A 22,485-nucleotide genomic window follows, 5' to 3' on the forward strand; every position below is an offset into this window, starting at 1 on the left:
TTTCTCATTTTTGTCCTTTTGGGAAAGAGCTGTTAATTTCTCCCATATGAACCAAGCACTGTTTCGTCCACCAAGGATTAGTTGTCTAAATTTAACAGTTAGTTTATAAAACGGGGGAAATCTCTTGTCTCACTGTTTGCAAGCAGTGTAGCATGGTGGGATCCTGTGGGCACGGTTAGAAATCACAGTCTGGCTGTGCCAGACACATTGTGACATCTTGGAAGGGTTTCTTATCATTTTTCTCACTTGTAAGATGAAAATACTGCTACTGGGCATAGTAGCACACACCTGTAATCCCAGCTACTTGAGAGGTTGAGGCAGGAGGATCATGAGTTCAAGGCCAGCCTCAGCAGTGTAGCAAGGTGTTGTCTCAAAACAATAATAATAATAATAAATAATTATCTATTTCACTTGGGGCACTAAGAATTAAATGAGTTACAACACATGTGTAAAGAATCTTGACCTGGTGACCATACACACACACACACAAATAGTCAGTTGTTTCCATTATTATTATTGCTTCTATTACTCTCTATTTTTAGTTGTCTTTTGAATTACTAATAGGAAGGAAAAGATATTGTTTTATAAATGAAACCTAATTATCATTGAAGCATGAACTACCAAAGATATCTATATCTCTCTCAAGTATAATTTACACACAGAAACAAAATTACTAAAACTTTTAGAAATGTGGGAGATAAAAAGTGTAACTCTTGGGCTGGGGATGTGGCTCAAGTGGTAGTGTGTTCGCCTGGCATGCGGGTGGCCCAGGTTCGATCCTCAGCACCACATACAAACAGAGATGTTGTGTCCGCCGAAAACTAAAAAAATAAATATTAAAAAATTCTCTCTCTCTCTCTCTCTCTTCTCTCTCTCTCTCTCTCTCTCTCTCTCTCTCTCTTAAAAAAAAGTGTAACTCTTTGGATAACTATGCTGCTCTGAAAACAATTAATGAAACAAATAATACTTCTCCATGATTAACAGCTATTTTAAGATAGTTGAAAAATATTCTAGTTTACTGAATGAAAATATCAAATCAATAACATTGATTATTCATAGAGTAATAAATATGATGTTGTTTCACTTGGCTGAACAAGTAACTCATTACCCTAACTACTATTCAAGGTACCTGCAAAGGTGTGCTACACAAGGAAAAGATACCCATATGCTAACAAAATGGAAAATTTATCTACCTAAAAATTATGTGACTTGGATTACACAATTGATTTTTGGAGTAACTTTCTGTTTAATTGCAAAACGATGCTTTTGCTTTTGCCTCCTGTTGGTTATCTGAAATATAGGAATGATTCAAAATTTTCTTACAGTGACCCTAAGGTAATGAAAAACATTAAGTGAAATAAAATTGTGAAATGCAAAGCATTTCACAAAGCAATCTAAAATTGATACTGGAGAAGATGCCATGCACAACACCAGGTGGCACTCTTAGTTTCCATACAATCTTCTGATCAACTAATTGTTGTGTTATTTTATAAGGAAGTAGGTCAGCAGGAATCACCAAGCTGGAAAAAAAAAATTCCCACTAGCTTGTGTGTGACGATCAATTCTTTGAATTATTCATTCTTATCATTGATTGCTTAATTGAGTAATATGGATACGGAATTCCAAAGTGCCCTCTAGAATTCAAGATAATAGGACAACAGTAAATCTGTCTGGCTTGGAAAGATCCATTTGAGACATATAAAGGGGGATCTGGTTAGCATCCCTTATGAAGCTTTATCCAACTTCTTACCCAAATGTGCTTAATATTAAAAAACAAAAAAGTTAAGTACAACAAAAGGAAAGCAAGATTCCCCTAGAATGTCAAACAAGTGGGCAGAGAGCATGCTGGGAATTTCAGTTTTTCATGTTCCTCAACTTTCTAGATGGACAGAAAGTCAGAGGTTCAGGGAAAAGATTCCTTCATAAGCAATAGAATTGTCATTTAGAACATCTGGCCCTGGGGCTAAGAGTTGGCATATTAACCTTACAGTAAGTCCAGTGGAAACCTAGTAGAGCTGAGAAGTACTGACACACAACATGGATATAGAAAATATGGTTATTTATTTAAGGGTAAAAAAATAAAAACCCACAATTAACTGAAAATGGTGTAATTGAAAGAAAAGAGAAAAAAACACATAGTTTTCAATTCCTGCATTAAAAACTTCACTTAAAATTGTTTTAACTACTTTGGAATGATGTTTCTCATCTTTCATAGGATACAAGAAAATATTTTCTCTATGAAACATAAGCAGAAATTCATGAGGGGCATAAAAGAAATGAAGATGAGATGGAATTAAGAGACCTGGATGATAAGAGAGAAGAGAGAAAAAGAGAGAGAGAAGAGAGAAGGAAAAGAATCTAAAAATGTGATTGTAACTCAGAAATTCCACTTGTAGATTTGTACCCGTAGAGAGGGACTTGCATAGGTGTACCCAGAGCTATAATTATGAATCTTTATGGTATGAAGATTTGTTCTAGCAAAAGTCTAATAACAATCCTAACAAACCATCATAAAATAATAAACACAATTTAATGCCTAAAATGTTTAAAAGATGAATTAAATTCACATCAAAATAATAATTCCCAGAATTTTCACTGTGAAAAATGAAATCAAGAAGTTTAAGGACACATCTGAATAGTTTTCACAAAAAGCAGAGGAAAAAGATGAAATTCCTAAAAAAAGAAAACAGTGATCATAGAAGATAGAGAACCAAAACTCAGTGGTTATAGATAATCTCAACAAAAAAAAAACTAGAGTCCATGTGATAATGAAAAATGCCCCAGACAAAAACAAAAAACAAACCAAAACAAAAACAAAAAAACAGAAGTTTACATGAATAACACCTTTTAAAGAATGGAGTATTAGGATTAAAAGTGCTTAGCACATTCAAGACAAAAATCCATGGGTAGGGGGGATTAATAAAACTAAAAGAAGTCATGTTCTAGAAAAACAAATTTTGAATTTGGTAATTTAAAAAGTTTGGTAATTTAAAAAGTTTAATTTAAGCACTTAGGGAAAAATAGTTAATGATTTCTAGTAAAATGAATCATATCATGCTACTTATAAAATTATAGAAAAGTATAGAAAATAATGAGCAAACCACTTACAGTAGCCAGGTTGTAATCAGCCTAGATGCTCACCAGTAGATGAAGGGATCAAGCAAATGTGGTATATAATATAAACACTGGAATATTATTCAGACTCAGAAAAGAACAAAATTCTGACATCTTCTGTAAAATGAAGGGAACTGGAGACCATTATGTTAAGTGAAATAAGGTAGACCCAGAAAGTCATACATTTTCTCTCATACGTGGAATCCAGGGGATGAAAATAGAAAGAAAAATATTAGAAAAAGGGAAGGAAATCAGGAGAAGGGGTAGAGGAAAAGAGGGAAACAGAAACAGTGGATATGATTAAAGTACATTATGTGCATGTATGACATTGCCACAGTGAGTCAGATTATTTTGTATAGTTAATATGCACTAATAATTACAATTAAATTTTTTTCTTATAAAATTGGATAAGTCATGATCTTATTTTCATTATATTAGAAACAAGTTTATGATTTTAACTTTGCTTTTTCTTACCTAAATAGCTATTTTAGGAAGTCATTTGCAATTTGTAACTTGCAAAGTGTTTCAGTTTTGATTGTTTATACTTTTAAAAAAATATGTATAATATGACTGTGTTGCAGATACCTCTTACAGATAAAATCATGAGGGTAAAAGTTTCAAGAATTGTGTTCCCAGAGAATTTGACCTTTGGATATGAAAGAAACAGAAAAAAGAAATACATTCTCAGGTTTGCTTTCAAAAAGGTTAAAGGTGTACTTCTATTGACCAAAAGATGAATCATAGTAAAGATCTCAAGCAGAGGAAACCATCAAAGCCAGTTAAATAAAGGGCAAATATCAGGAAATCTTGCTAATATGGTTACAAAATACAACACAAATATATAAGTGAAATGTTAATGATAACTATCTGGGTTTGAAATTATAGATAATATTAAAGGAAACATGGAACTGAGAGAAAGAGCAGAGAAGCAAACTGAGAAAACTTCTTAACTTTGTATGAAAAGAGCCAAAATCAGTATTTTCTTTTATAATGTTGGATTTAAAAATATGAATTAAAGCACAATTTTGGAAAATCCAAAAGTAATCTTTAAAATGATTAAAATCCAAATCATTATTTTCTAAAATACTAGAGAGTGTAAAATATAAACCAGACATATAAATAAAATATAAACCAGTACTAGGAAAACATGAGAATAATCACAAACCAAGTCAAATGAAATATAAATGGATATATGACTTATAATAACTATTTTGACTACTTGAAAACTTTCTAACAGAAAACAAAAATAATTCAGATCTAGTTTTAAAATGTTGAGCTACATGATACTTATAAGAGATTCTAAAATAAAATGAGGGAGACAACTAACAATAAAAGAATGGGCAAATATACATGAGATTTCCATGAAAGAAAACAGTAAATACATAATTTCAGAATAGGAAAAAAGATATTAAATTAAATTATGAAATTAATGGTGACAAAGAGAGTAATTATATTATATTAAATATGCATTACATGAGTAAAACATAATATCCACTCACTTTTATAAGCCAATAAAATAATATCAACATACATAAAACAAAGATGTTAGAAATATTAAAAATGTGAAATAAAAAGCATATTGTTAAGGCAACCTTCAATACTCTTAGTATCTGATAAATGTTTGATTATTATGTATCATCAGTAAATTTAAATCTGCAGATATATTGATTTGTATACTCAAAGAAAAAATACATACATGTATTTTATTATCAATATTATTGTAACAATGCTTTATAAAAATTCAATGAATACTGTCACAAAAAATGTTCAAAAGTTTTAAAATCATGTATTAAAGAGGCTGCATTCTCCAACCTCAGTATGATCATATATATATATATATATATATATATATATATATATATATATAAAACTTTAAACAATCAAAACCCAAATACTTTACAAGTCACAAAGGCCTTTCTCATTAGATATTTTAGGAGAGAAAAATCAAAAGTAAAATTTGTAATATGAAAATAGGACCATGCCTTCTCAAACTCTATGGAATGTGGCAAAAGCAAATATACAGTGTGAAATATTCTTTGTTCTAACTAAAATCAAAAACAAAACCCCATTTAATTAAATTTGGTTTTAATTCAAGAAGTTAAAACAATTTAAGAATCTAAACAAGAGGAGAAAGATAAATATACAAGTTAATGTAGGAGAAAACAGAAAACCAATAATATTGACAAATAATTGGATTGAATTCTTGAAAAACATGTACAAACAGCAATCTAAAACAGCTCACCAATGTATTCAAGAAAAAAAATAATAACCAAAATTCAAAATAAGAAGGAGCATATAATTTTTAAAGAATTTGCTAATGGGTTTTAAAATCATTTTAAAGTATTAACATAAATTAATCAGTTCAATAAATTTAAAAATATTCATAATGAAGATTCAAAAATAATGAAGGAAAAAGTTATCACACAAAAAAAGAAATTTAATATTAGCTGAAGAACTGAATTGAAAATATTTTTATTTTTATTAAGTACCTTCAAGACAGATAGAGGGAAGATTTATCAATGAGTATTTCAACTTTTAAGAAATTATTTCTGCAAGGTATAATCTTCTCCTCTTGTGCAAAGAAAAACAAAAAAGAAAATGTTCCAACTCACTTCAGAAAGCTATGATGACCCTTAGAGCAAAACTTAAAATTGCTTTGTATAGATGCATAACTTTGAATAAAAAGTTAGCTTGTATAATTCAAGTGTGTTAAAATAATAATTTACATTGAATACTTAAGGGTTACCCTGAGAATTTGTATATATAAATCCCAAAGAATATCACACCAATAGTTTGCAAAGGAAACACAGAAACATCTCAATCTGCAAAATAATTTGATATAACTCAATAAACTTTCCTGGATTTCAAAACTTGCTTAATAAGCTCAGAATAAAATGATACACCATTGACATAACAAAGTATTTATTTATAGTTTAAAATACAGACAAAATCATGTTTTATAGCAAAACACTAGAGGGATTATATACAATTCAAGGATGTTCACTGTTATCACTGTCATTTCTAATTGTTCTAGAAATAGTAGCCAAAACAAATAACAACAAAACAAAACAAATAAACAAACAAAAAATCCAGAAACATAAGGTATAATTGTTAAATTTAAAAATCATGAGAATAGATAAATTATTTTCATATACTTTGTTTATCTAAGGAATCAAAGGGAATGAAATGAAGAAATATTTAAACTAATAGCATGATTCAGTGTAGATCAAATGCCTAATAATACAAAAATTCATCATATTGTTAGTAATGAATGAATGATATCTGATCAAAAGTAATGACAAACATTCTATCCATAATAATAACCAAAATAACACAATGTACAAGATTAATCTTTATAAGAATCGTGTGAGAATGATACAATGAAAATAATAAAATACTGTGAGAAGAATAAAAAGACTTTCATTTAAAAAATATATTTGCTGTGAAGGGAGATAAAAAAGATTGAATATAATCCATTAGAACCCCCAAATAAATTATTTGATGATGGGTCTGATAAAAAGATATATTTTCAAAACAACTGTAAATTTATCAGAGGATTAAATAGGAGAAACTAAAACAGATTGAAAGCTTTATAAAAAAATTTGCCTCAGTGGAATGTGGAAATAGATAAAACAATGAGGATAGGGTTTGGACATACAATGGTATAGAATGTAAAGACCACAAGCCAACTCTGGTAGATTAAAAAACAAAATGATGATAAGAATTTTTAAAAAGCTCTATATAATATAAAAATAACATCAGAAATGGGTAAAGACATAATTAGTAGGATATGAGACAGTTACTGAACAAATTTAAATAAAATAGTATCTCATTTTATACTAGAAAACAAACTGTAGAATGATTAAATATTACAAATGAAAATTACAAATGAAAAACACATAAACAAACCTAGAACAAAATATCAAGATGGGAAAATGTTAACTATAAAAGCATTAATAGAAATTTCACAACAACAACAACAAGAACAACAAAATAGTATAAATCTGACTATGGAGAAATTATATTGAAACTAACAACAAGAAAAAGCATTAAGAACTAAAGTAAATTCTTTATCTTCATGAAAAAAATAAGTATAATTTTTAAAGTATTCAACTGGGGAATATATATGACACAGATTTATGACCAAAATATGGTATAATTAGTACATAAAGAGCTCATGTTAATTTTAAAATATGAATAGGAAAATTGATAAAGTATATGAACAAACATTTCACAGAAGAATAAAAGAAGGAAAGAAGGGAGGGAAGGAAACACAAGGAAAAAAAGAAAAACTAAACATGCGTGTTTAAATACTTTTATTTAAGACTACATCTTTCACTTAACAAATTGAAGAAAGTTAATTCCCAAGCCCAGTACTGTTGAATGTGAGACTATTATAATAGGAACAACTTTTCTGGAAGGCAAGTTAACAGACGATATAAAGAATTAATGTCCTTCAATTCAATAACTCTACTTTCAGCCAGCTCTCTTAAGAAAATGATTACAGAACATTTGAGGGCAGGGCCATTCATTGTTGCCTGACATCTTCATTTAGTTGAATTTAGTGTTAATTACCTGAGATCCACAAAATACCTATATCAGTTTCAAGGCATATTACAAGTAATTTGTCATGACCAGTAGTAAAAGTACCAAACTCTGAACATTACTTAATAAATTAGGGTAGAATGCAGATTATCCCTTTAATGTTATTAACATATTTCAGTGTATTTTATGAGTGGGAAAGAAAGGAACAGAGAAATGGCAAACATCCAAGAAGGAAATTTGCATACGGCAGAAATTTCCTTATGTACATGTGCCTCAGCATTTACTGACTGGTGAACATTATATATCTATATGTGTTATCAAGGGGGAAAAACAAGAAGTGCTTGCAGAACTGAGTTTGGTACAGCCACTTAAAACACATGCAACCATGTTAAGATTTGGTTTGGAAGAATGTTGATGGGATGGATAAATGTGATGGAGCTGAGGGGCTTGGACATACAGTGACCCATTTTAAGGAGAAAGTGGAGGGAAGTTGATATATGTAGAAAGTGAAGGTCTCGGCAGATATTTTTTCTTTGTATTCTTTCCAGAATTCTTCAAATTTTAAGTGGCAAGTGAATATTATTTGTATACTAGAAATAAATTATTATTAATGAAAAATATATTAATTATATTTTTTAAATTATAAAGAAAATACAGAATGTTTACAAAGAGTTCATCCTGCAATCCTTTTGGTTTCTTGATCCCTATACCAATTAAAATATAAAATAAATATTTAAAGAATGAGATTTATACCTTTCTGATTAACCTGGTAGAATCAATTCTATCACCCATTAAAAGGAAAACCTTTGACAACATAAAGTAACTTGGTCCTCAGCACATCTTCATCTAACATGCCCAGAATGATTTTGTTGTTTTGTTCAGCATAACACATTTAATTAAAAACTAAACCAAAAATAATATCCTGAAATATCATTTCATCCTTCACAAAACTTACCTTATTCCTTGAAGAAAAGAATAACAAAGAACAAGAGATTATGCTTGAGTTAATCACGTTCATTCTTACTTATAGGCAATTTGTTAGTGCCCTCATTGGGGTGGGGTGGGATGATGCAATGACCTTCATTGAAATTCCTGCACTAACTAACAGAAATTACATTTTAAAATTACATATGGGGGGTTAACACAATACAAAACACTGCCCACTTTTGTGTTGTCAGGAACTTTGCCAAGATATCACAGGCTGCATGTTGGCGGGGTGGGGGAAAAGATTCCTGTCCTGCGCACTGCCTCTCTAATAACTCAAGATTCTAAGCAGCACATAAAACATTGTAATAAGTGCATTTTGTGTTTTCATTTGTTTCTTGGGAGAATAGCAGTCATTATTAATATATGATCCTGACAGATTACTGGATTCACATTCTCAATAGTTTCAAATTGCTAGCTAAAATATTCTCTTGAGGAATTTTTTAAAGGCATTCCTAACTAACCTGTTGAAGCATATTTATTTTCTCAGATACTTACCATTTCAGTTCTATTTCTTCAAAGACTGTGATTAGCTACTTTAGGTTTCTTAATTTCTACATATTACTTCATATCACAACAAATGTATGATAAATATTCAACTTTGGGGGGAAGGAAATAGAATTTTCGTTTTCCATTGCTTGTAAGAAAACATGAATGAGGGTTTCTTTCTTTCTTTCTTTTCTTTTTTTTAATTTTTTTTTTTTAAGTTTGAGGTTGATGTTGCTATTTATTTTCTCAGTAAACTGGTTCCTGAAGTAGGATTTCTCAACCTGTATTCTGTTGACATTTTGGGCTGAATAATTCTTAGCAGTCGAGGGCTCTCCTGTGCATTGTGGGATATACAGCAGCAACCCTGGTGCCTACCCACTAGATGCCAGTAGCACACTCCTTTCCCCAGGTATGATAAGTATATATGTCTCCAGACACTGCCAACATCCCCAGGAAGTTGATTGATGGAGGGTGGCAAAATCTCCCTGGTTGAGAACTCTGTTCTAAATTATATTAGAGTGTTAAGTACATATTACCTATCGTCTTTAATGACTACAAAGTCCTCCAAAAGTGAAAAGTCATGCCTTTCAAAAGTTGGGAATTCTTGCTATTAAATCATTTTGCTAGTCCTTAAATATTCTGCTTAATGTGAGCTAATAAGCAACAAAGATTTTTCATATCCTGCAGAAAAAAATAAAAAAGCTGACAAAAAATGCTGGAATTTAGATTTTAGAGGTAACCATCACACTAAATTTTGTTTCATTACTCTCTATATTTTTTGTTTTAATTTGATCATGAAAATCATCCAAATTATTTTATTGAAAAGGATATTTAAACTTTTTTTTCAAAAGTCCAAGAGATTTTCAATATGAAGTTGATAATTTCATACAATTCATATCCTTCTTTTTAATTATAAACTTAATAATAACTAATGTAACAATGGAGGAGTGGCAGATTATCTATCTATCTATCTATATACACATATACATATATAGTTTGTTTGGCAGTGTCAGGGTTTGAACCCAGAAAGCCTCATATATGCTAAAGAAGCACTCTATCACTGACCTATACCTCTGCCAGTTATATATCTTTTCATCATTTTAATAGTAATGAATTTATGTAAAACATTTCAGAGAATACAGATAAGTATGTAGACTACCATGATCTTACTAAATTCTACTACACAAATAATCACAGTTAGCAACATTTAGTTGTTGATTTGTCTAGATTTTATTATATTTATATAAACATGACCCTATAGTACGTCCTTGACAGGGCACAATTTTTACCCTATCCTATATGAGTTAAACATAATGTTTGCTAGATGATATATTAAAAACAAAATATGCAATGATAAATATACTTAGTTTTCTCAGACAACTATTTTTTATAGCAATAAAGCACATGGTGTTGGATTAGCTATAAATCATTCTACTTTTTCTATTTTTCAGCAATAATCTCCATATACTGCAATTTTCCTTTCTGTTTCTGTACCAATAGGCTTTCCCATTATTAAGATAAGGGAAACTCAATCACAATTAGGCCTTTGTTTTTACTTATTTACTTTTTCATTCTATTCTAAGTGTCGTCTAGAAATTAATTCTCAGAGGCCTGACAATTTTTCAAGAATTTTAGGGAAAAGAAGAAGGGGACTTATATTTTCATAGTCTTCTCTTATTTTCCTATGTTCCACAGGAATCCATTGAAACAAAACAAAACTACAAATAACAACAACAAAACTACAATTAACACATAATAGCTTATTAGCTCATATTATGTGATAAGAAGATTTCACTGAAACTGATACTTGAATCTTAGAAGTCCTCTACATATCACTTCTGTCCCCACATTCAGAAAATCTTCATAAGCTATTTCATGGTTTGTATTTTCTAACCTCAAATCATCTTCTTGGTTCTCTGTCCCTTTTCTTCTCTAAGGAACAAGAGAAATTCATCTGTCTTCTACGCAGAGCTCTTTAACTCTCTTTTGGTTGCCACCCCTTCTAGACCAGTGGAGACCCCCAAGGGAGCTGGAGAATCAAGTACTTGACTAGTAGGGTTTATAACCAGAAGACCTGGGTAATCAATTTGTCTAACTCTTCAATCCAAAAAAGAAACCGAGGAAACCAACAGACTATTCTAATTCTATATTCATTGATCATCATCCAAAGCAAGGATCAAAGTAGTGGAATGGAACACTTGGTAGTAATTAGAAGACCTAGGGATCTAAGACCATGAACCCAACCTTATTTAATTGGATTATCTCTTGATCACTGCATCTCCTTTCCATTAATAATAATAATATTTCTAATAAATAGAAATAGAACAGGGATTCAGTGGTGCATACTTGTTATCCCAACAACTCAGGAAAATCACAAATTCAAGGCCAGCCTGAGCAATTTAGTGAGAGTCCATCTAAAATTAAATTTTTTAAAAAAGGCTGGCAATATAGCTTGGTGCTAAAATATCCCTCAGTTCAATCCCCAGTATCTCAAACACAATAAAATAAAATAGCAATAGAAGCTATGCTAATAAGAAAATGGGCCACCCCTACAGAAAGGTCAGCAAAGGTGCTCACACAAATCAGCCACTAGTATCCTTCTAACACAGCGAGAGATAGATACAGCATCCATAATTATTATCATCCTCATTTAAAGGCTCAGAGGAATTGGTGACCTGGTTGAGTTCTGTTGGGTAGTGGAGTTCAAACATGTCTTTTAATCAAAATACTATACCAAGCTACTTCCTCTTCAACTCAAGGAAAAGATATTAGGCTCTAATAGCATTATACATGTAAAGGTGGTTTCCACTTTTTAAAAAAGGTATGTAAAACAAATTCTTATCATTACTATAAGTATCTTCAGAAAACTTCAGAAAAATGTCATGTATATGAGAATACTTTGGTAAAGTTCAGGCACTTCCCACAAATATTATCTCCAAATGACACTATACATTATAAAATAAAACTACATATTAGGATTAAATATTGTATCCTGACAGTAGTTTTACAGCTCAATCTTGCAGCTTTAATTATTACAGATAGTTTTTCATATCCATCTTGCTTATTATCAACTGGCAGTGATCCAAATGGTTGTTTGAGTTGGTTCCTTACCCACTTAGATGTGCATACCCTTTTTCTTACATTATTTCTGGTAACGATATTTTTCCTTGCTTATGAGTACTCACCACACAACCTGCAAGCCCAACAAATTGATTTCCCTCTTATTCAAGATGAACTGATTCTAATACACCTCCTAGAGCATCTCATATTGGGCCCTATAGTCTCCTTCATTTGCACAGAAAATGAACAATGAATTATATCTGAAAATCTGGAGCATCAAAGGCTTGAAATGATAATTTCTCAAATCATCTATGTTCCAGACTTCTAATTCCTTTTGTAACTTTCCACAGAATCGTCTCCATAATTTTCACTCATTTTTCAAGCTATGAAACTCACAATGAACACATTTTCCTGTGTGCTGAGTCAGTTTTAAATGATACAATTACTTCATCAAAAAACAAACAGGCACTTAGCAAGCAGTCTCTCCCAGACTGAATCTGCCCTAGAATCTTTGGGACCCAAAGGCACATTTGTTCTCAAACACACACCAAAAGATAACCTACTAAATTGTGAAGAGCTTATAAAATACATAAGATAATTTTCCTGTATATTCATTATATTTGTTTTCTTAAAACCACCATCCATATTCCTGACCAATGTTCATATTTTAGCATACTGAGGTCCTAAACCCATTTTATCATACTCTAACTACTTTACAATTGGGGCTTCCCAAGATATATTATACCCTAATTTATATTTAATAATTCATGCGAAGGCTTTTTCCTATAATATTGGCAATTTTCATCAAAACAATATTCAAAAATATGAAAAGACCACAACCCTCCTCATACTCAATTGCAACATCATCACCAGAAGGAAAAGTATTTCAACAATTTCTGCTTTTAGTTTCTGCTTGTGGATAGCCAAACAAACAAACAAACAAAAAGTGAAATTACTAATTATTTCTTTATTTTTATTTCTATGTGATTTACTATCTGCCACCAATGTAAAAAGAGGTTATATCTCTTACTGGAGTGCTTCTCTCAACAACTCTATAATTTTGATATTATTTTTAGTTTTGTTGTTTGTAATTTAGAAATAATCAGTTTATATTTATGCCTTTTAAATAATTTGTTGTTGTTTTGTTTGTGTCCTGGGGATTGAACCCAGCTGCACTTTACTACTAAGCTACATCCCCAGCCCTTTTTTATTTTTTATTTTGAGAAAAGGTCTCCATAAATCCCCCAAACTGGCCTTGAACTTGTGATCCTCCTGCTTCAGCCTCCTGAGTAGCTGGGATTACAGGCATGCACCACTGGGTCCAACTACATTTCTGTTTTTTGTTTGATAAATTCTAGTCAGTTTCTTGACACCTCTCTTAGCGCTTAAGGCTGTTCTGGCCTCTATCTGCCTCTTCACTTTTGCTTTCTGCTTTCATCTACCACTTTCCATGAACTAACTACCTTGATTTTGCCTCACTGTGGTTGCAAAGTTTTAGACACATGAGAAAATATTTTTTAAAAATAGTTAAATCATGTTGGGTTAAGTTTTCTATAACTACCCCTGAAACCTACTGATTCTACTGAAAGCCTCCTGCATGCTGTCCTGCTGGCCTGGAGAGGGAATCTATTGTAGATTTTTATCTAAACATTGTCTATCTATATAGAATACTCTCTTTTAAAAGGATGTTTGATATTTTAACCTGTAATTTCTAGTTATTTAAAATGTATCTCATAAAGCAAAACCAAAAAAAATGTTAAGATGACATTCTGTACTCTATAAGCCAATATCTTACGCAAGAGAAGCTATTATTTCAGTACTAGGGATTGGTGCTGGGGATGGAACCCAAAACCTTTCATGTACAAGGCAAGCACTCTATCACTAAGCCACATCCCCAGCCCAAGGGTATGACTTTTAAACAAAACTTCAACTTTAAAGAAATAAGTGTAATAAATTTCATCCCTCTAGTACTTTTATTTATTTATTTATTTATTTATTTATCTATTTATTTATTTTTCTGTCTCTCTGAGAAAGTTTTGAGATGTTAAACCTCGTGAATCAGATTTCTATTCCTTGTTGAAGGAGAAAGACAGTGATATCTTTCATATTGTCTCACTATATGTAAGTTTTGTTCAGTCCATCTTTCCCAGGGTTTATATATGATTCAAAATATGTTATTCATTCATTTATATTTAATCTCATGTAATAAAATATTTTGAATAAATGCATACATGCAAATAGTAAAAAAGTTCATAAAATATTTTAAATAAATGTATATATGCAAATAGTAACAAACATACATAAACAGAATGGAAAGTAATAAGCCAAGACAAATTAAATATTATGTTTATTAGAGGCATTGGCATGTTTCTGTAGTCTCAGCTAATTGGGAGGCTGAGTCAGGAGAGCTGCTTAAGTCTAGAAGCTGGAGACAAGCCTGGGTGACATTGGGAGACCCTATCCCTAAAATACATTTATATCTACATCTATATCACAGTGAATATGTGAATATCTTGCTAAATTGAACTGTAAATTTAGTTTTACATTTTCTAATAGTTGAAGTTAAGAAAAAAAAGTTATAAAAATTTCATTTTAGTGAAAATAAAATTTTGTAACTCTAAAAGCAATTTTTCTGAGGGGTTGGAATCCAAAATAAAATGGGGAAGGGAGTCAAGTGTGCCCATCACCAGTGTTTTTTGTAATTTTTTATGTTCCTTCTTATGCATATAAAAGATTTTTGCCAGGAATTATATCACACAATGAGGAAACTGTATGGTCAGATTCAAGAAATCAGAAAACTCTAAGATTCATAAAAGAGTAAAAAGATCTGATGTTGTGGTTCACTAAAGCAATTTTCCTTCATCCATGTCAAAAATAGAAAGAAAAATAGAGCTAATTATTTTTCTATTCTCTATGTAGATATTATTTCATTATTCCTAATAACACCATTTTCAGATGAATGGATTAGATGCAGTGAATTGGAAAGAAATCACATGGAAGTCTGATTTGCCTAAAGCACAGAAATTCAGAGCAACTATCAGAATCCAGAAACTACAAATCCAGTTGTTTGTTATACTCATTGATGAAGCAATCTTAAAATAATAGTATCTTAAATACAGAAATACAGAGAAAATAATATTGTGATTAGTCATATTACCACAGATCACGTGAAGCAACTTAGACTGTATGTTTACATATCAAAAATATCAACAAATGCTAAGACTAACTCCAAAGTAAAAAATGTTCTTCAGTAAACCTTTAAATATGTGCCAAACCCAACAATTCTCTTCTGGAGCTACAACTCTGGTGTTCCATACTGGACAACTGAGAAGGAAGTCACAGATAAAAAAAAAAAAATTGAAAATATCACTTAGTAAATAAAACATCACTACAGTGGAGTCATGAGCATAACTCAGGCAACTGAGAAAATATTTATCCCCTGCAATAAAAGGGTGTGGACCTGTCAATATCAGGAAATTATCAAATACTCTGATTTAAATCTACTTACTAAATGATGAATAGTAGATTTCTATTGATCAATCTTCCTACAGTTTTCACTCATAAAATGAAATGTACAAATGACAAGTACTGGTTCAATTAAATTCAGTAAATTTCATGTTATCGTTACCATATTTACATTTGTTTGAAGCAATAATTAAATTTCTGTGCTAGCTGGCAAGTTTGGGAATAAAGTAAACAAATTATACTTTAATACATGGAAATATATCTAAAAATACTTTTCTCTTTGAAAATTAATCACAAAACCCATAGTGAATCCCTAACAAGTGCTGTGAAATATTAAATTCAATACTTGATTATATGAATATCAATTTGACTTAGCTATTAATAACTGCCATGTATAACTATGGAAATTTAGCAGAAATAGGATAAATTAATTTATTTATATGTATACATTGAAATTTTCATATATTTTAAACAGTATATATAGAAGGGTATTAAGTTGAACATTACTATATCTTGTTTTTCAGAAATATGTCAATGGTAACAAAAGTAAACAAAATTTCTCATATTTTCCCATCCAGAATTCTTTCCTAAGTACTTTTGTTTTCTAGCCTAATACCCTCTCTATTAAAAAGATAGAAAAAAAATTATTGTAAGTACTGCATTTTTGTTGTTGTTGTTGTTGTTTGTTTTGTTGTTTTAGTAATGGCTCTCACTGGGTTGCCCAGGCTGGCCTCCTGGGCTCAAGGAATCTTCCTGCCTCAGCCTTCCTAGTAGCTGGGACTATAGGAATGCATCATAGGACCCAGCTGAAATATTGCTTTGCTCTAGAATATTAAGACAGAGGTTTTGTTTACATCTATTTTGAGAGAAAAACTGAGGGGCTCAAAATTTTTCAGATTGAAAAACTGTACCAAGGAAATATTATTAGGCTGCTAGTAGGTGAGTATCTTTATAGAAAATTAGAGAATAGTAACATATTTAATATTGCTTTGCACTTGGCACAATTTTTACAGAAAACATAGAACTTAACAAAAGCTATCTTGTTTGACTCTCACTTGCCCAATGAAGCAGGCAAAGCCCAGTATACTAGCTTCTTATTAGGAAATTAGTCATTAAAAGATTTGCTGAAAGTCAATCCAGGACTTATGCATCTTTTGACAAAACTCAGTCTTGGGCTTCATGCTATTCCCTGAAGCAAATGTGCTAAGGCACAGTGGGTTTCAACCATGAAAGCAATATGTTATATAGTAATTTCCTCTTTGAAAATGGTAATATAGTAATTTTTCTTTTATATCTTTTCCTCTTTGGTTCACTGTACAGAGGATCTTTTTAAAAAATGAGATTGGTCATCAAAGAAATTTATGCAGAAGGATCGTGTCACATGTGTACAAAAAAATTTATGTGAAGTTCATTGCCAGAGGAATAAACTGATCATGACAATTTGAAGCATACAAATAAGTGTAATTTTATTTTTAAAATATGCAAATATTTGTTACCAAAAAACTGCTGTCATCAGGGTGTAGTCTTTCAATAAAGAACTTAATAAAGTTTATTAACTTCATATAAACAACTGAGTAATACTATTCAAGTCAAATTAGAAAATACTATGGAGTGCTGATTAATGACAAGGTCCTGTGATTAAGAGCTGCAGTCACTTATAGCCAGCATTTTACTCAAGTCTTGGTAGATAAATAGATAATCATACATATATATCATCTATATCTATATTCTTTTTTCTCCATTAAAGATAGTTCCTGTGACTTTATTATAGAAATAAAGTCCACGATAAAAAATAATTCAGATACAGAACTCATGAACTCATATTTTCATTCTTGAATGCAATTTTCTTTCAGGTAAAAAAAAAAGAAAAAAGAAAGAAAGAAAAGAAACATTGCAGTGGCAACAGTGACATTCTGCGTTTTGGAGCAGGACAGAAACTAACCTTTTTCAGATACCGGGTGTTCTGTTAGATGTATTAAGACTACAAATGCTTGGGACTGGCCTGCACCTGGTTTAAAGTAGTGTTCTAAAAGGAAAAGCCTTAACTTGAATATTTAATAGTGCTAGGACGGATTGTGCAGCTTTCTTTTATGCACTTTCCCCAGAAAAGTGTGGGTGTGGATTTTGATGACCTACAAAAGTAGTGTGTTGCTGGTTTCCATTTACATCAACTCCTTATAATAATCGCAATTTAGACATCAGACCTCGCTCCCACAGACTGTCTCTCCACTTTGCGACCCAGCAGCCGCTCGACTTGTCGCTCTGGGCGCCAGGATCGAGTCCCACCACTGGGCTGTGAGCGGTTTGTTCCTAGTGGATCAGGGCGGGTGTGTTGCCGGAGTCGCGTTCTATTGGCTGCACTCTCGGGGACTGGCCGGGCTTCTCAACACTTGATTGGACAGAACTGCCCCCTGTAGGCCGAGATCATTGGAGGGCGCTAGAGCCAAGGGGCGGAGCAGGTTCCCCAGGATTCTTGACCGAGCGCGCCCGTCCGCGGAGCCGGGCACTGGGTGCCGGACCAGGCTGCGAGGGCGGCCGCGAAGGGAGGGTCTCGGCGCCGACCGGGTCTTGGAGAGGGAGTGCGGAGCTAGACTGGTCGCAGGCCAGTCTTCGTTTTCCCTCGGCGGCCACCGCTCCGAGACAGCATCTGTCAACACTCCTCCCTGCTCCTCCGCCAGCTGGGCCATGCTTCGCCGGTGGCCGCCGAGGGGACGCGGGACCCGGCGTGGTGAGCCCATCAGCTGTCAGGCGAGCGGCGGAGATGCCCAAGGACGGCTAGAGACACACAAAGAACGCAGTGGGCGGCGACGGCGAAAAGGGGCGGCAAATTTGGGACCGCAACTCCTCACTGCTCTTGCTCCTGCCACTGCCGCTGGGTGTTGGTCCGAAGCTGCGGAGACAATGCGCTGGGCTTGGCCCGGCGCGCCTCAGAGTACCGGGCGCCCGCGTTCCCTCGGCCCCAAACTGACGGTCTCTCGGCTCGCCCAGCCCCCTCCCGGGGAAGGGGCGCCCCCTCGCTCCGGCGGCGGGCGAAGGAAGTCGGTCCGCGGCCGCCGAGCTTGGCAACTTGCGAGCCGGGAAAAGTTTGCGGCGCCTCCGCGGGGCGGCGCGGGGCGGCGCGGCGCGGCCCGCCCCTCGCGTCCGCGGTCACCGCCGGTGACTTTCTAGACTCGTCGTCAGCCAGGGCCGCGGCGCGGTCGGCGGGGACTGCGGGGAGGGCCAGAGTTCGTCCGAGGGCTCCCCAGACCCGGCTGAGGGTGAGTCGGTTTTAAAGAGCAATGGGCTCAAGTGGTTGGGGCGCCTGGCTAGGGAGAAGGCGTGGAGGGAGCCTTTAATACTTTTGGGAGCAGGCGGGGAGAACAAATAAAAGTGCCGTCGCTGGAGAGGCACTGACATGCCACTGACTTGCGAACCGTATCCGTGGGAACCTTTCAGGGGCGGGGGCTGCCAAGAGCCTGTGCAAGGAGGGGGGCAGGCGGAAAGGTTAGAAGGTCGCCAAGCAACCCTGCCTGTAACTGGCTCTGCTTGACCTTGGACAAACGATTGAACCACTTAGATCTCCTTGTATATGATATATGGGGCCACAGCTACATGATCTGTGGTGCCCGTTTTTAAAATTAATCTCCATTTGAGATTTTTCTGTGCTTCAACGAGGTGCAGGAGTTACGAAGCGGTAGGCCAAGATATATTTACATGCGCCTGGATTCACCTTTCAGCCTACTAAGAAGCAACTTTTAAGTTTGATATTTAAAAACACTAATACTTATAGGTTATCTTCCGGGAAAAATAAGTTACCCGGAATTGCTTGTTTTATGATTTGTAAGACTGATCTACTTTGCTGCGCCATTTGGAATCCTGGGGGCTAGGATGGACACAGAGAGTCAAAAGTTAGGTGAAGTGGCAGGTGCCCCCAGCAAGTCCTTCTGGACTCTGTTTAGAGGGAGAACAAGTCATTTTTTATGCAAGGAAGAGAGTAAACAGGGCAGGTGCTTGTGTTTGTCGCTTTAGTTTCTGTATTGCTTATTTCTACTGAAAACTTTTGTTGGGAGATGGGGGCTCTTCTGACAAAGAAGAAAAAGAAAATGTTACTTGTAACCAAAGTATATGGTAAAATAATTTAAATCTTCCTTACAGGAACTGTAACACAAAATACAAGTACATCTTGATCTAATTTTAATGAAGGATTGAAAATAGCTACTGTGTTCAGTATCACTGACGCCTAGACAGCACACTTACATAATCTTTGTTGAGATGTGTTAGTGGCATGTATAATTTTGATAAATAATTAATGTTAAAGGTTTGGTCTGACATTAGTTACTGAAATATTGTCAATGCAGATTGATTTGAAAAACAATGAAGTGTTAACTTTTGGTTATCATGATAACCTACATTTATTTTTCATACGAAAGTCAAGTCAAACATTTTCCATGAACAAAATTCTCTCAAATATTGCATGTACACTTTGCTAGGAGTTTATACAAAAGAAGTTATTTTGTTCACTATAAGATGAAGTCCCCTAGTTTTCTCACCATTCATGAAAGTGCCTTTTACATGTCAAGTGCTCCACTGCATGGTTTCTCCCTTGATGGAGCTTATAGTAACAGTAGTTGATTTTTAAAAATATAGATGTGCATTAAGGTATTCAACAACTATTTGCTGAGTAAAATACCTAGTGCTCAGATAAAAATAATTAGAAATCTATCTTACCTGTCCTTAAAGAGAATTATCATCATGCTTTACTGCAGAGAAAGAAGTTATCAAAGGAAGAATTTACAGAAAAACTGAGCTTAATTCTAGAATGCATCCCCAAAATTTATAGCTTAAAATAGGGGTTTGCATTTTGAAAGAAAGAAATTGGTAGGGTTTCTATGAGAAAGATTAGCAATATTGATTTAAGATAATATATTTCATGACAATTTTGTTTGAAGAACATGAGTCTTTGAAAGATTTGTTTCTTAAATAATGAGTGGCTGTTTGCATTATGGTTGAATGTCTAATTAAATGTCCTAATCATAACCATAATACTTTGTTCGAGTACTGTTCAATTTTTAAACTTGTTTTAAAAATAGCATGAATGAAATCTTTCGATTCATTGTCTGAAGGGAAGTACTCCTTTTGAAATCAAATAAATCTGCACTAAGAACTATCTCCAACCCTACACCAAATGTAAATTAAGCACTGGAAGTAGCATTTAGTCAGGGTCTTCACTCTAGACAAGTACTGTGTGTAGGAGAGATGCAAGGTGTAGCATAGTGAGATATGCTGTTATTTTTGAAGGGCTTGTATAAAAGTCCATTTGGTGACATCAGGGGAATACAAAGGTCTTTTATATATTTATAGACCTGGAAACTTCTCAAAAGTGGAGTAGCTTTATTTAAAAGTGATCTCTCATCCTAGAAACTAGCATTGATATTTGAACAAGTTTTCTTTATAGAGTTTGTGTTCTCCACTCATATTTGCTAATTGGTCAGCCTTGTAAATGGTTGGAGCAATGTATTTCAGGGCGTGGTCCTTAGAACTTTATCAAAATCACCTGTAGAACTAGCAAAACATCAGATTCTTGGGTACCTTCCACACTTACAGAATCAGAATGTCTGTGAGAAGAATCTAACTGTATTCTTAAGCTCCTTCCAAAGTGAGAGTTAATCACTAAATTTTAAGAATGAGCATTACAATTTTCTTGCCAGTGTTGTAATGGCAAGTGTTGAAAAAGCTCCCCAGATGCTCACTGCTCTGATCACTTCCTTATGGTACCAGACCTGTTGGTTCATCTTTTATTTGAGCCCTGTGGCCAGAAAGCCCCCCCTCCCCATGAACCACCTCTGCAGGTAAACGAAAATAAAAGCTACAAACACAGTTAAGACTGGTATTGCACAAGGCTGAAGACTAGAGTTCACAGACACCTCCTACTAGTACATTATTTGCTCTATTCTCCCCAGCCTGTGAGTGATTTGTGGGAGGGGCAATCCCAAGCTCTTTCCCCTTTTCAACTGGGTAGATAAGGTTTCAAGCAAATGATTGAGAATGAGTCCTAAGGTACAGAAGGTCTGAGAGGGAACAGAAAAGAATACTGGATGGATAGCTGTCTCTTCAATGCTAATTTGAAGATTTTGTTCCTGAAGCTGATAATTTGGCAGTCAAGTGTTTGTCACCCAATCTCTCTGCTTTCTATTGTCAAATCTTGTATCTGCAACCTCATATAAGCACTCCCGTAAGCTCTGTATCCATAAAATCCCCAACACATATGTCAGAATTTGTTTATTGGGAAAAAATGGAAAGAGTGTAGGAGAGATGTTCAAAGAATAGGGTGAGGAATCTGCCAGACTTACTTCCAAACCTAGCTTTGACATTATTGCCTCAGTGGCCTTGAGCTGCATGCATCCTTGACCCCCTAAGCTTCAGTGTCCTTACTTTGGAGGATTTAAGAGGATAATAGTACCAGCCTCAAAGGAGTGGAAATTATAAGATTTTTAAAGTATCATCAGCTAATAATTGCCATGCAGTAATACTTGATATATGTAGCTTTTAACTTATTATGGTAACTTTTAAAATTTTCTTTTTTAGCTCGGGAGTGTTGATGTAGAAGACAGAAAAGAAGGCAACACTGGAGGAGATAAGTAGCTCTGGACACAATGGAAAAAGCACATTACTAAATAATAATTGTTGAGCAGAGGGAAAAGGGATAGGAGAAAGATGTGGACTGTATGTGGTGCCAGCTAATAATTCGGTTTCATCATGTTACTTCCTGGCTCAGGTGGAGTCTCCTCTATCCTCTTCCCTTTTTGTACCACCTTACTTAACATTTAATTATATTCTTTCCTTAATCAA

The 22,485-nt window shown here is 33.9% G+C and overlaps 1 protein-coding gene across 1 annotated transcript; it reads left to right on the forward strand.

The window, feature by feature from the left end:
• The first annotated feature begins 1,260 nt into the window (after positions 1-1,260).
• LOC144365777 (uncharacterized) lies at positions 1,261-22,485 on the forward strand. Its single transcript, XM_078018516.1, has 4 exons — positions 1,261-1,335; positions 17,853-17,959; positions 18,060-18,914; positions 22,222-22,485. Exons 1-3 carry the CDS (start codon positions 1,261-1,263, stop codon positions 18,823-18,825), a joined length of 948 nt encoding a protein of 315 aa, XP_077874642.1. The 3' UTR covers positions 18,826-18,914; positions 22,222-22,485.

Source organism: Ictidomys tridecemlineatus, chromosome 8 (genome assembly GCF_052094955.1).
Source record: "Ictidomys tridecemlineatus isolate mIctTri1 chromosome 8, mIctTri1.hap1, whole genome shotgun sequence".
Taxonomy (NCBI): domain Eukaryota; kingdom Metazoa; phylum Chordata; class Mammalia; order Rodentia; family Sciuridae; genus Ictidomys; species Ictidomys tridecemlineatus.